This window comes from Astatotilapia calliptera, chromosome 22 (assembly GCF_964374335.1).
Source record: "Astatotilapia calliptera chromosome 22, fAstCal68.1, whole genome shotgun sequence".
Classification (NCBI taxonomy): domain Eukaryota; kingdom Metazoa; phylum Chordata; class Actinopteri; order Cichliformes; family Cichlidae; genus Astatotilapia; species Astatotilapia calliptera.
The window spans coordinates 28,800,345-28,815,676 of NC_137442.1; the positions used below are offsets into that span (position 1 = coordinate 28,800,345).

Genomic DNA, 15,332 nt, shown 5'->3' on the forward strand with positions numbered 1-15,332 from the left:
TATTTGATCTGTAACTATTATTTCAAGGGCATATCAAGGTAAATAATATCCTTGCAGTGGTGAGGTTTTGAAGTTAGAAAAACATGCCAACTGCCAAAACTCATCATGAACACCCCCACAACACCGACCCACTCCGTTATGACTATATATAGTTCAGACTTCATTAAAGAGTGTCAGTCCTCAGTAGTCGGGACAGTGCAATTGCGTCTTTGATTTGTTTTCCAGCTAACTGACTTCAAAGTTTATAATCACGGCACAGAGCAAAAAAAATGTTCATCATGCTTATTTTATACCAGCGAGAGGAAAACTTAAATTTCCTGTGAATATATCTACTATAAAGACACATCTCCTGGATGCACTGGTACGCATCTTCAGTGATGTACCCTAGGGTCATCAGGTGTTTCGGGTCTCACAACATCATACACCCTCGCCCAGGCGACCCAGCCGGGGGTGATCAGGCCCCGACTTGCGTACCAGTAGCTACCCACGGATCAGCCCTCTTGATCCACAGCCACCTTGTGGCTTTCTCTGCCGCTTCACTCACAGCCTAGATGGCCCTCTTCTTGGCTGCCACAGCCACGCCCAGCTGGCCTAGGACTTTGCAGAGTGATCGTCCTGCAAAGCCCCTACAACCCACTTCTATGGGCTCATAGAAAGTCTTTCAGCCCCTTCCCCTGCACTCCTGCACTAGTTCCTGGTACTTTCCTCGTTTCCTTTCATTGGCCTCCTCAATCCGCTCTTCCCAGGGCACTGTGAGTTCCAGCATGATCAACTGTTTTGAGGCCTCAGAAATAATTATCATGTCTGGCCGGAGTGATGTTTTTGCAATGTTCTGAGGGAACTTTAGTTGTTTACCCAGGTCAGCCTGTAGCTGCCAATCAGAGGCTGTGTTGAGGAGGCCAGTTGTCAAATGTGGGCGCACCTGGGGTTTCTCTCCAGCCTTAATAAAAGAGATTGCCTTCCTCGGAGCATGATAATGCTTGCTGGTGCTGATTGCTGAGGCAATCTTTTCAGCAACTACTCTGAGCACCTGGTCGTGCCGCCAACGATACCGACCATCGGCCAGGGCCCTTGGGCAGCTGCTAAGGAGGTGTTCTAGGGTCCCTCTTCCAGAGCACAGGGGACAGGCAGGTGTCTCACTCTTTCCCCACAGATGGAGGTTTGCTGGACTTGGCAGAGTGTCGTATACTGCCTGCACTAGGAATCGGATCCGGTGGAAGTCTGCCTGCATGATGTTTGCCCAGGTGACCTTGCGCTGCAAGGTGCTCTCCCACCTTGTCCATGCTCCCTGCCGCTTAAGGCCTACAGCTCTACTTACTCGCTCCTCCTCCACACCTGCTCAGACCTCTTCCTGTAGTAGCTGGTGTCTCTCCTTTCCCTGTGCCCTGCTGACCTGGGCCTTTGGGACGTACCCCAAGCCTGCTCCCCCTGTTGCTAAGACCCCCATCAGTGTTTTCTGCCTTAGGCGTGACTCCGCCACCTCAACTGCCTTCTCAGCCTTCCACTTTCTTCCTGTCCTTACCTCAATACCTGCTGATGCCACCTTGCAGTCTTTAGAATCTCTGTACTGCAGGGCTTCTCGTGTGCGAGCCAACTCTTCTGTGAGACCACTGAAGGGTAACTGCACGCTGTTGCTTGCCCCATACAAGGCAGCGCTGGTGAGCGCTGCCTTGTACAATTCCGCTTGTTCGTGTATTTAGTTACATGCAATGTGTGACAGCACATTTTAAATGACGAAAATAATGTACAAAAGGCACAATTACATGTACATTATATTTAAATGTATCTGTGCGAATGTCTATGTCTATGTGTGTTGCTTGTACCCACCTTTCTAGGGTTTCCACCAGTTTATAAAAGCCCAGCCTGACCTAAAGCCGAGTCATGCATCGCTTTGTAACCAAGCAGCAAGAAGCAACCGACAGCCTTCAGAACATTTGAAACATTTAAATAAATAAATACAAGTGTCAAAAACTGCAGTTTTTCTAATGGACGCTGGCTCCAAAAACTGGGTCAGTCCACATAGACTCATGTGTTAAGATGTGACTGGCTCAGGTGGTAGAGCAGGTCACCTACAAACCGGAAGGTCGGTGGTTTGATCCCAGCTCCTCCAGTCTGCTTGAGCAAGATACTACCCCCATGTTGCTCTCCAATGCATCCATCAGAGTGTGAATCCATCCATCCATCCATCTTCATCCGCTTTGTCCGGGGCCGGGTCGCAGGGGCAGCAGCCTAAGCAAAGAGGCCCAGACCTCCCTCTCCCCAGCCACCTCCTCCAGCTTATCCGGGGGAATACCAAGGCGTTCCCAGGCCAGCCGAGAGATATAATCTCTCCAGCGTGTCCTGGGTCTGCCCCAGGGCCTCCTCCCGGTGGGACATGCCTGGAACACCTCACCCAGGAGGCGCCCAGGGGGCATCCTTGTCAGATGCCCGAACCACCTCAGCTGGCTCCTTTCGATGTGGAGCAGCAGCTGCTCTACTCTGAGCCCCTCCCGGATGGCCGAACTTCTCACCCTATCTCTAAGGGAGAGGCCAGCCACCCTTCGGAGGAAGCTCATTTCTGCCGCTTGTATCCGCGATCTCGTTCTTTCAGTCACTACCCACAGCTCATGGCCATAGGTGAGGGTAGGGACGTAGATCGACCGGTAAATTGAGAGCTTCGCTTTTACACTCAGCTCCCTCTTCACCACGACGGACCGGTGCAGCGTCCGCATTACTGCAGCTGCAGCCCCAATCCGTCTGTCGATCTCCGGCTCCCTTCTCCCATCACTCGCGAACAAGACCCCGAGATACTTCAACTCCTCCACTTGTGGCAGGAACTCATCCCCGACCCGGAGTGGGCACTCCACCCTTTTCCGGCTGAGAACCATGGCCTCAGATTTGGAGGTGCTGATCCTCATTCCCGCTGCTTCACACTCGGCTGCGAACCGTTCCAGTGCGAGCTGGAGGCCTTCACCCGATGAAGCCAACAGAACCACATCATCTGCAAAAATCAGAGATGAGATTCTGAGGCCACCAAAGCGAAAGCCCTCCGCCACTTGGCTGCGCCTAGAAATCCTGTCCATAAAAATTATGAACAGAACCGGAGACAAAGGGCAGCCCTGGCGAAGCCCATCACCCACCGGGAACGAGTCCGACTTATTGCCGGCAATGCGAACCAAGCTCTTGCAACGGTTGTATAGGGATCGAATGGCCTGTAGCAATGGGCCAGACACCCCATATTCCCGCAACACCTCCCACAGGACACCCCGAGGGACACGGTCGAATGCCTTCTCCAAGTCCACAAAACACATGTAGACTGGTTGGGCAAACTCCCATGCACCCTCAAGTATCCTGGAGAGGATAAAGAGCTGGTCCAGTGTTCCGCGACCAGGACGAAAACCGCATTGTTCCTCCTGTATCCGAGGTTCGACTAACGGACGAACTCTCCTTTCCAGCACCCTGGCATAGACTTTCCCAGGGAGGCTGAGGAGTGTGAATGAATGGAAAAAGTGCTGGTGTGATTAGGTGAATGAATCAGTTGTATAAAGCGCTTTGAGTGCTCAGATACAGTAGAAAAGCGCTATATAAGAACAAGCCCAGTCCATTTAAGATGCCCAGCTTAATAGTATTAAAGACCTTCAAGTTTATGACTGGTACTAAAGGTGTTACAGTTGTCATGGGGTGGAATGGACAAGTTTAACTGAGTGTTTTTCATCTTGCATGGGTTGCTATGTTTTAATCTTTTAATAATGTACCGGTTTCAGTCATTATGCAAATGTACTATTTATAAGATTGGGGAAACCTGCAGTCAGCTGAGACTGAAGAAGTCACTTGGATGAGTGACGAAAGATTTCTCCCACAAAACGCTACGCCCAGATGAACAGAATCAACTTTTGGAGAATAACGGTGTGTTCACACCGAACGCGATGGACGCGAATAGAGCGTCAGGTTTACATGTAAAGTCAATGGAAAGGCGCGATGACGCGCGATTGCGGGTCCCGCGAAAATTCGGAAGCAGATTTGCGTCGCGAAAACGCCAAAACGCGTGAAACGCGCGTCAGTGTAGCGCGTCTGGCGCGTTTGACTCGCGAATAAAACCACGCGCGTGAGTTTTTGTGTTGCATTTTGTGCATACGCGCGTTTCGCGTCTACCGCTCGAGTTGGAAAAATCTGAACTCCAGCGTCAAATCGCGCCGCGACAACCAATCAGGAGCCTGGTGACGTGGCTGTTACCTAGGTCAAAGGGGCAGATCCAGCCAAAGCCTTTCATACTTCAATGGAGGGGAAGGCTAATCAATGCGGTAGCAAACAACTCGGAGCTGTACAACACCAGCTGCTTTCAGTACCGAGACAGGAATAAAAAGGACCGAGCTTGGAGGAAGATATGTGAAGAGATCGGGCAACCTGGTAAGTTCATTCATTTCTCTTTTGAAAGTTTTCACTGACCCGGGGAAGCCGCACAAAAGCTAGCAAGCCACCGCTATTTTCCCACTGACGTACAAATACCGTTCTGCTTTTATGCATGTTATCATTTAGGAATATATTTTATTGTTTATTAATAAACAGCACACAGTGGTCCCGCTGTTCATCCGTCACTGCTTTGCTTTTTCGCTGATTTTTTATTGCACAGTACAGCATTGCATTCTGCAGCCTGATTGACAAATCTCCTGCGCTTGCCAAATTTATCACGTTTGGTTTTGATAACCATCGCGTCCAATAGAAAAAACAGCACAAAAACACCCATAACTATGAGCCTCATTCGGAAATAGACACCTGCACCGTGAGGGAAAAAGGCGCACGAAAGTGGCGGGCAGATGGCGGGCAATCTACAAAGGTTTGCACTTTGAGAATCAATTGTGAGAACTGTGACCAGGGGCTAGTTATTCTGAGAACCCCTGCAATAAATGAGGGACCACTGTCTACTCTACGATTATTATATCGAACCTGTTAACATTTAATACTGTATTGATAGAACCAACTGATTCTGCAGCAGAGCATCCCCAGTCCCTGAGCTCCTGCTGCTGCACCCACAGATATGTACAGCAAGCACTGATACCTTTTTAGTCGGTGGGATTCCCTTGTGATCACCTTTACTAAATATCTACAACCAATCTGATTATATCCTGTTATTGTTTTTTTTTTTTTCTCAATGTTGAAATTAAAATCTAGTAGCAGCCTTCTCATTTCTTTGTGTTTTGTGCTGTTTTACAGGCCCACAGAGGAGGACGGCTCCGAGGCAGATGAGGGACGGGTCCCAGGACGGTCCATCGGCGGTGGAGCTGGCCATCCTGGAGTCCCTGAAGAGGCCACACCAGTCTCCAATGGAGCATTTCCTCCTCAGCCTTGTTCCTGCTCTGGAGAGCAGCTGGTCCTTTTTATTCCTGTCTCTCTGTAAATTCTTATATTTTATATATTTATGTTTAATGTTTTTCTGTTTGAGACTTTTAATATTATTTCAAATAAATGTTTATAATGACTAATGTCTCAGTTCTACTACACAGCAAATGTTGGCACACGACTTGACACATGTAGAATTTATTTCATATTATACTAATGACAAAATATACTGATACAGTGGGATGCAGAAGTTTGGGCAACCTTGTTAATAGACATTATTTTCCTGTATAAATTGTTGGTTGTTACAATAAAAAATGTCAGTTAAATATCATACAGGAGACACACACAGTGATATTTGAGAAGTGAAAAGAAGTTTACTGGATTTACAGAAAGTGTGCAATAATTGTTTAAACAAAATCAAGCAGGTGCATCAATTTGGGCACCACAAAAAAGAAATGAAATGAATATTTAGTGTATATCAATGTGTGTGTCTCCTATATGATATATGGGGTGCCTTTGTCTGGATGTGCTTCCCATCCAGAGCTGCACAGCACAGAGGAAAGTTCCAGCGCTCCTGGAATCCCTCTGTGATGGAGTGCCAGTCTCCAGGTGAAGGCACAGCCATGAAGTCGTCCACTAGACAGTCCCAGATGGACGTCGCTGCCTGGGGGGTGATCTGGCTCACCGTGGACACACCGACTCTGAAACTGAACGCGATGGTCCTGAAGGAGTCCCCGGTGACAAGGAACCTGGACAAAATTGTTCAAAATCAGTATTATGTGTACTGCAGTTACAAAATACATCATTCAAATTCCAAAATACTTTTGTGATGTCAGATTTAAATCACAAAACATGAATCTTACATAAAACCTTTTGTAATTATAAGGATAATTACAAAATGTATATTAGATAATATCTAAAACAGTTGTGTTTTATTTTAACTTTAACATATCATAATTTGATTGGTAGCAACTTTCACAACTACAGTGAGCCAATCACTCATAATTCCTAAACATGTCAATCAGGTAGGAATGAAGTGAGACATTAATAGAAATAAAGAGTTGTATGTTGACATGTAGCCCTTTCCTTGCTTAAATCATTAATATTTTTGAAAAATTAATCTGTGATAAGACATAGCTTATCAAGATAGAACCATGTAACTAGAGATGAACCAAACTGTTCACAGTTTTATCTAACTCTGTTTTAATAAAGGCTGGTGACCCCTGCTATAGAGTCTGACAGCTGCAGGGATTATATACAAATATTCAGCTATCCCAGAATTAAACCAGGTCTAAATAAAAAGGAGTGAGTATCACTACAAAGGTTAACTCAGTGGTCCTAATGCTACAGTTTGATATCAGCAAACACCGAGCGCATACATTGATGTGACACCACAGCCATGCTATCATTCAAACACTGATAACAGCATAAATCGAATTAAATCGGGGCTTGATGAGACCTTCTGAGTATCACTAGAAATATTATAAAGAGTCGTCTCTGTACCACAGTTTGCTTTCAGTAAACACCGACAGCATTCACTGTTAGCATAGCACATCCATGTTAGCAGTGTATAACTGGATGGATTAGCATATTAGCACAGATATCAATAAAGGACTACCGTATTAAATAGTTTTACTAACCTCAGGCAGACGGACAGGCGCTCTGCAGGTGGGATTGAGCGTCTGTAGTTGGTGTCTAGGCGGGCAATGCTGGGACCGACGAGGGAAAGCAGGTCCTCAAACTGGCCGACGGTGATAGCGCTGGAATCGGCCGTCATCCAGGCGCAGCTCCTGGAGCAAGTGGTGAAACTCACCAAACTGCTCATGCCTCTGGAGGACCTGATGGACCCAGGTACGGCGAGGACGTCTTTTACGCTGCTGCTCTGCTCTCCACAGTACATAGAGAAGGGAGACTCTCTCTTCAAGCGCTAGCTCGATAGCTGCCATCTTGCAAAGATACCGGTCTGGCACAACTCCCTCCCACATTCCTCCCACATTTCCGGTTCACGCGCGATGGATTTTTCTTGGACACGCGTTGAGACGCGAATGTACACGCGTCAAATTAGGGGCGTTTGGGGCGTTTTATTCGCGTCCATCGCGTTCGGTGTGAACACACCGTAATGGACAGTGTTTTATTCTTATGGTTTTATTGCATGTTTTACTCAGGACTTAGCCCATCTGGGCTAATCTGGGCTAAGTCCTGAGTAATTCCTGGTGAGAAGAAACTCCGGTGATATATAAAACGGAGACTGTCGCTGCCCCCTCTCCTTTTTCAGTTGGCACCAGAGCGAAGAGGCAGACAAGGACGGCCGAGGAAGCTGATCTTTTTTTTTTTTTGCCCCGTTGGGACTTCAGTGGATTTTAATGTTGTGGCTGAGGCCATTGACTTTTATTGTATTGTTTTTAATGCTTTTAACTCTGTTCTCCCTGGCCAGGGGTGTTTTTAATTGCTTTAAAAAAAATTTTTTTTTGTCGTTAAATAAATTGAATCTTAAAACTTGCCCATTATAATATGCTATTGCCTTGGCTCCCCCACTGCAATGTCCCAGTCAGTGCATGTGCACTAGCATAGCATGCTAATTTCCGCTAGCTCCAATGCTAATTTCCGCTAGCTCCGATGCTAATTTCCGCTAGCCCTCTTGCATTGAAAATACCCTTTCTGAGTGTTATGGCATGCATAGGTTCTTTCTCTTCAGCACCCTCTGCTGGTCATAATGGGAATTCTCACCTGCTTTTATTTTGGTGGGGTTTTTCTGTGTTCCTGTGGGTAGAGGAAACAGGAAGCTGGTCGCTTGTTAGCCTGCAGAATATGTTGTTGCTCTTTAAAACGTTTCTGCCTTGGAGAGTTATTGCTTGTGAGTATTAATGTACAACATGTTTACAAGTTTATTTGGTGCATTTCTATTACATAGATTTGTTTAGAAACCAGTTATTTCATGTGCTATGTTTATCTTTGAGGAAGCTAAACTCGCTAAGTTGTATTGTGATCAATACTGAGTCGCTGTTGATTACACATACTATATAACAGTATAGTTCATATCCTAGAAGTGTGTGTAAAGAGGTAAAGACATCTTGTGACATTTACTTTGTGTTTGTTTTTAGTTTTACGGGAAGAAAAGGATGTCAATCATTGAACTACTGACGAAGTAAAAAGCCTTAAACTTACTTCCGCCTCCAATGTTCATTGAAACCGTTAGCTGTCTGTCAAGTTGGGCAAAGGGACGCACAATAAGGACAGAACAGTAAAAAAGCAGCTTCTCAGCGGGCAGAGATAATCAAAGACAGCAACTTCGTCTGCCAGCACGTCTCATCTCTACTACTGCTTACGCTTGCCACACAGCAGCATTGTGGGATGGAGGACACACAAGCCACAAAAGAAATAACGCAGCTGTCGGCTCTAGAGACCAGGTCAGTGGCCTCTATAGCATCGAGTGGATCATCAGCCAGTCGAGCCGCTGCTGCAGCTCGTGCTAAACTGGAGGCAGCTCGCGCACGAGCCGATTATGCCAAAATAGAGTCAGAAATGATGATTGAAAAGGCTCGCATAGAAGCCAAATTGAACACTTTACAGTATGAAAAGGAGGTAGCAGCAGCTATGGCTGAAGCCAGCATCCTTGAGGTTGCAGCAGAGGAGTCTGTCAAAACTGAAAGGAAACCAGCCTTTGAAGAGACTGCTGAAAGGACACGGCAGTATGTGGAGCAGCATCTACAGCCAACCGAGAGTGCTAAACCAGAGGAAGAGCATAGAGAGTCAACTGTTCATGAGCTGAAGCCCACGATTCAACCCAGGCAAAGCTTTGGTACTCCATATGTTGAATCTCACTTGTTCAAAATGAGAAACAAAGCCATTCCAACATCAGGGCTATCTCAGGAACCAAAGTCTGGTATTTATCCCCACTCAACACCGCACCCACCAGAGAGCACAAGGGAAAGGTCGCCTGATCGAGTCACACCTCAACTCCTACCAGATGGCAGTGTTCAGGTGGGTGATATAGCAAGGTACTTGGCACGGAGGGATCTTATTAATGCTGGTCTCACAAAGTTTGATGACTGCCCTGAAAATTACTGGGCGTGGAAATCCTCCTTTCTGAATGCAATCAGTGGACTAAAACTCAGCCCCAGTGAAGAGTTGGACCTCCTTATTAAGTGGCTAGGGCACGACTCAGCACGGCATGTGAAAAGAATAAAGACGGTGCATGTCTGTCGTCCTGAAGTTGGACTGGACAAAGCCTGGGAGCGCTTGGAGGAATGTTTTGGCTCTCCAGAGATAATTGAAAAAACACTGTTCGACAGGCTGACAAACTTCCCAAAGGTCAGTAGCAAAGATCCTGTTAAGCTGAGAGAGCTTAGTGACCTGCTGCAAGAGGTTGAGGCAGCAAAATCAGAGGGTTATCTCCCAGGGCTAAGCTATCTTGACACTGCACGTGGTGTCGCTCCAATTGTGGACAAGTTACCACACAATATCCAGGAAAAGTGGCTCTCTCAGGGTTTTAGGTATAAAGTTGACCATAGTGTCATTTTTCCGCCATTTTCCTTTTTCTGTGATTTTGTCTGCAGAGAGGCACAAGCCCGCAATGATCCAGGCTTCAGACTCTTAGCATCTACAACAGACCACTTTAGATCAGATACTACAGTGAGGAAGACCTATAAGGGTTTGGTCTCTGCTCACAAGACGGAAATATCACAAGGGAAAGCTGGCCAAGACAGCGTGAGAGAGCAAACCTGTGATGTGGAAAGGCAGTGCCCTATTCATAAAAAGCCACATCCCCTCAAGCGCTGCAGAGGGTTTCGCAATAAACCCATTGAGGAGCGTAAGACCTTCCTCAAGGACAATGGTATCTGTTTTAGATGCTGTTCTTCCACTAGTCACATGGCCAAGAACTGTAGCACAACAATCAAGTGTACAGAATGTGAAAGCAGGAATCATATCTCTGCCCTTCATCCAGGACCACCTCCTGCAACTCTCTTTGGTCATGGCGGGGAGGGCACAGAAGAGACAACTCAGCCTGCTATAACATCGACTTGTACCGAAGTATGTGGAGAAGCTCAGAGAGGAAGATCCTGTTCTAAGATCTGCTTGGTAAAGGTTTTCCCAAAAGCGCAGCCAGAGCGAGTGACAAAGGCTTATGTCGTGCTCGATGATCAGAGTAATCGGTCACTTGCCAGGTCAGAGTTTTTTGATGTTTATGGCATAGAGGGGTCAGAGTCTCCATTCACGCTTCGTACATGTGCGGGAACAACAGAAATGATGGGTAGAAGAGCTACAGGCTTTGTAGTGGAGTCACTAGATGGAGCCACATCAGTCACGCTGCCGACAATAATTGAATGTAATAACATTCCAAGTAACAGAGCTGAGATACCTACCCCCGAGGTGGCAGCAGAACATGCTCATCTAAGGCCAATAGCCCATCTCATCCCACCACTCGATCACAAAGCTGAGATCCTCCTTTTACTTGGACGCGACCTACTTAGTGTCCACAAAGCGAGGCAGCATAGAAACGGTCCTCACAATGCCCCATATGCACAGAAACTGGATCTGGGATGGGTCATCATTGGTGATGTCTGTTTAGGTGATGCTCACAAGCCTGCAGCTGTGGATGCCTATCACACTAATGTGCTTGAGAACAATCGCCCATCCTATTTCAGACCATGTCCAAATATGGTTCATATCAAAGAGAATTATGGGTCCAAGTCTGAGCGTAAAGCCTTCCCTACCACCGAAACACCTATAGTTAAGGCATGCACTCTTGGAAGCACCATCTTTGATACATCCGAGGACGATAACAAAATCGGCCTTTCTATTGAAGACAAACTGTTCCTAGAGGTCATGAAGAGAGAGATGTTCATAGATGACAGCAACAGCTGGGTGGCGCCACTTCCATTTAAGGGACCTCGCCAGTGGCTGCCCAACAATCGCGACCAGGCCGTCAAACGCTTATCCTCTCTTCAGCGCACCCTTGAAAAAAGGCCTGAAATGAAGAGGCATTTCTTTGCTTTCATGCAGAACATATTTGATCGTGACCATGCTGAACTGGCTCCTCCACTTGAGGTGGACAAGGAGTGCTGGTACTTACCTACGTTTGGGGTGTACCATCCTCAGAAGCCGGATCAGATCAGGGTTGTGTTTGACTCAAGTGCAAAGTGCCATGGCGTCTCTCTCAATGATGTTCTCCTCTCTGGACCTGACCTCAATAATAGCTTATTGGGAGTATTGTTGAGGTTCAGACGTGAAACTGTTGCAGTAACCGCTGACATTGAACAGATGTTTCACAGTTTCATTGTAAGAGAGGACCATCGAAACTATTTGCGCTTCCTCTGGCATGAAGACAACAATCCTGCCAATGACATCTGTGAGTATCAAATGAAGGTTCACGTGTTTGGCAACAGCCCCTCACCATCCGTAGCTATATACGGCCTTCGATGTGCAGCAGCTCATGGTGAAGAGGAATTCGGATCAGATGCACGACGCTTCATTGAGAGGGAGTTCTACGTTGATGATGCGCTTATGTCAAGGCCCACAGCCAGTGAAGCTATTGATCTAATGAAGAGAGCACAGGAAATGCTTGCCACATCTAACCTTCGCCTGCATAAAATAGCATCAAACAGCTCTGAGGTTCTTGATGCATTCTCTCCAGATGACCGTGCAAAGGGGCTTAAAGAGCTAAATCTGGAGACTGATGTGACACCTACACAGCGAAGTCTTGGTCTGATATGGGACCTAAAGAAAGACGCCTTTACCTTTCGAGTAGCAGAGACAGTGAAGCCCTTTACAAAGAGAGGTGTCTTAGCTACAATCAATGGTCTTTTTGATCCCTTAGGATTTGCTTCACCGGTTACAATCCAGGGAAAGATGCTGCTGAGAGAACTTTCAAGTGAGGCCCTAGACTGGGACACTCCACTGCCTAGAGAAAGGGAGGCCGAGTGGGATACATGGAAAGAATCTCTTGTCGATCTCAAGAATGTACATATTCCAAGGACCTACGCTTCTGCTACGATGTCAACAGCAATCAGAAAAGAGTTACACATCTTTTCAGATGCCTCCACTAAAGCCATTGCAGCAGTTGCTTTCCTAAAGACCACTGGCGAAAATCAGAACCATCAGGTGGGCTTCGTTCTAGGGAAAGCAAAATTGGCCCCACAATCTGCTCATACAATTCCAAGACTGGAATTGGGAGCTGCTGTTTTAGCTGCAGAGCTTGCTGAAGTCATCACAAGTGAACTGGACCTAAATCTTGAGGCAGTTGAATTCTACACAGACAGTCGTGTGGTTTTAGGCTATATAAGCAACCAGACGAAGAGGTTCTATGTATATGTTGGCAACAGGGTGCAGCGAATCAGGAGGATTTCAGGACCAAAACAATGGCACTATGTCCCTACGAGCTCTAACCCTGCTGACATAGGCACACGCTCGGTGCCTGCCGCCATGCTTGGTGACAGTGCCTGGCTTAAAGGACCTGCCTTCTTGTTACAAGCTAGTGTTACAAGAGAAGCTGAAACCTATGACCTTGTGGACCCCGAGTTGGATGATGAAATACGCAGCTTTGTCACTCACACGAGTAATGATGGGTCTCTGCTTGGATCGCAAAGGTTCAGACGTTTTTCTTCTTTGAAGAAACTCCTCAAGGCCCTTAGCTTGCTCATTCATATTGCAAAGGTCTTCAAGAGCAAAGATGAAGGTCCCTCTTGCAGTTCATGGCATCATTGCAAACAGTCTCGCACAGCAGAGGAACTGACAAAGGCTGAGATTGTCATCATCAAAAGTGTGCAGAAGGAAATGTTTGAGGAGGAACTTGCCTGTATTGCTAATGGTAAAGACATACCAAAACAGAGCTCTTTACAAAAACTCAGTCCCTACTGTGATGATGAAGGACTCTTGAGGATAGGTGGAAGGCTCAAACACGCCAACATCGACTACAAGGAGAAACATCCTCTCATTATTCCAGGTGGTAGCTATGTTGCCAAGTTGATAGTAGAACACCATCACCAGCGAGTAATGCATCAGGGACGGGTGTTCACAGAAGGTGCAGTCCGTACTGCTGGATATTGGATTACAGGAGCAAGGAGGCTAATCAAACAGATTATCCACAACTGTATCACCTGCAACAGACTTAGGAAGAAAGCAACTGAGCAAAGAATGGCAGATCTGCCTTCTGATCGTATCAGCACCGAACCTCCTTTCACCTTCGTGGGTTTGGATGTATTTGGCCCTTGGTCTGTGGTCACAAGGCGCACAAGAGGAGGCCAGGCAAATAGCAGAAGGTGGGCTGTTCTTTTTACGTGTCTTAGCACACGTGCTGTGCACATTGAACTGATTGAGTCGATGGACGCATCAAGTTTCATCAATTCCCTGCGTCGATTCTTCAGTTTGAGAGGGCCTGTTAAGCAGATTCGATCCGATTGTGGGACTAATTTCGTTGGTGCTTGCCGGGAGCTAGGTTTCACACTGACAGATCCCGACGTGTCAAGCATTAAAACATACCTGGGAGAAGAGGGATGCACCTGGATCTTTAATCCACCTCACTCTTCTCATATGGGAGGAAGCTGGGAACGTATGATAGGATTGTCCCGACGTATCCTGGATGCAATGCTTCTCCAAACCCCGCACTCTCACTTGACACATGAGGTGCTTTCTACTCTAATGGCAGAGGTAACAGCCATCATTAATGCTAGACCTTTGTCTCCTATCACAACAGATCCTGACACACCCTTCCTGTTGACACCTTCCATGCTTCTCACTCAGAAGGTGTGCACTCCTCTTCCCCCTCCGGGAAGTTTTATTGAGAAGGATCTCCATCGACAGCAGTGGAGGCAAGTTCAACACCTTGCAAACACATTTTGGACCAGATGGAGACGGGAGTACTTAGGGACACTGCAAAGCCGGAACAAGTGGCAACGTAACCATGCAAACCTCAAGGTGGGAGATTTGGTGCTCATCAAAGATGCACAAGCGAGGCGGAATGAATGGCCAATGGGACTTGTCAACCAGATCTTCCCGGATAAGGATGGCAGGGTCAGGAAGATTGAAGTGAGGGTCTCAAGAAATGGAACCATTAATACTTACCTGAGACCTGTGTCAGAGACAGTGTTATTGATGTCCCCAAAGGACTGAGAAGTATGTGTGTCATGATGGTAAACATTGTATTCAGATATAATCTGTAAAATCTTGCAGTTTATGATGTTTCAGTTGGTTCATAATGGTATTTTACAATACCAGACGGGGAGTGTTATGGCATGCATAGGTTCTTTCTCTTCAGCACCCTCTGCTGGTCATAATGGGAATTCTCACCTGCTTTTATTTTGGTGGGGTTTTTCTGTGTTCCTGTGGGTAGAGGAAACAGGAAGCTGGTCGCTTGTTAGCCTGCAGAATATGTTGTTGCTCTTTAAAACGTTTCTGCCTTGGAGAGTTATTGCTTGTGAGTATTAATGTACAACATGTTTACAAGTTTATTTGGTGCATTTCTATTACATAGATTTGTTTAGAAACCAGTTATTTCATGTGCTATGTTTATCTTTGAGGAAGCTAAACTCGCTAAGTTGTATTGTGATCAATACTGAGTCGCTGTTGATTACACATACTATATAACAGTATAGTTCATATCCTAGAAGTGTGTGTAAAGAGGTAAAGACATCTTGTGACATTTACTTTGTGTTTGTTTTTAGTTTTACGGGAAGAAAAGGATGTCAATCATTGAACTACTGACGAAGTAAAAAGCCTTAAACTTACTTCCGCCTCCAATGTTCATTGAAACCGTTAGCTGTCTGTCAAGTTGGGCAAAGGGACGCACAATAAGGACAGAACACTGAGGATAAAGCAATGAGTCTGTTGCACTTTATACTAAATGTTATTTGAAAGTTACGGTCATATTACTAAGGTATGGGTGTAAAATGTGGTGTTTTGTGTGAATTTATGTTAACATGTTTATTTTTCTCATGGTACTAATTTTGGTTTTGCACGCTAAATATTAGTAATTTGAAATTAAAGAGCCTTAACCTGCACTTTACCTAGTTTGGAACTTT

General features: G+C 46.2%; 1 protein-coding gene, 1 long non-coding RNA gene and 1 pseudogene across 2 annotated transcripts; 1 reads left to right on the forward strand and 2 right to left on the reverse strand.

Annotated features, from left to right (window-relative positions):
- Positions 1–454: 454 nt before the first annotated feature.
- LOC113014302 (uncharacterized) lies at positions 455–2,138 on the reverse strand (annotated as a pseudogene).
- Positions 2,139–3,802: 1,664 nt separating this feature from the next.
- Positions 3,803–5,455, forward strand: LOC145423562 (uncharacterized). The gene is made up of 2 exons (XR_013904606.1): positions 3,803–4,386; positions 5,191–5,455. It is a non-coding gene; the product is annotated as an uncharacterized LOC145423562 (long non-coding RNA).
- On the reverse strand, positions 5,130–7,413 carry LOC145423561 (uncharacterized). The gene is made up of 2 exons (XM_080296225.1): positions 6,957–7,413; positions 5,130–6,065 (listed from the first exon to the last, which is right to left on the reverse strand). Exons 1-2 carry the CDS (start codon positions 7,214–7,216, stop codon positions 5,795–5,797), a joined length of 531 nt encoding a protein of 176 aa, XP_080152351.1. The 5' UTR covers positions 7,217–7,413; the 3' UTR covers positions 5,130–5,794.
- Between the last annotated feature and the right edge of the window lie 7,919 nt (positions 7,414–15,332).

What these genes read in the sequence shown, in the direction of transcription:
- LOC145423561 (XM_080296225.1), bottom strand. Translation starts at nt 7,216, where the DNA reads ATGTACTGTGGAGAGCAGAGCAGCAGCGTAAAAGACGTCCTCGCCGTA. An exon ending in CGCCTGTCCGTCTGCCTGAG is followed by an intron (nt 6,066 to 6,956) that starts GTTAGTAAAACT and finishes AATTTTGTCCAG; the next exon opens with GTTCCTTGTCACCGGGGACT.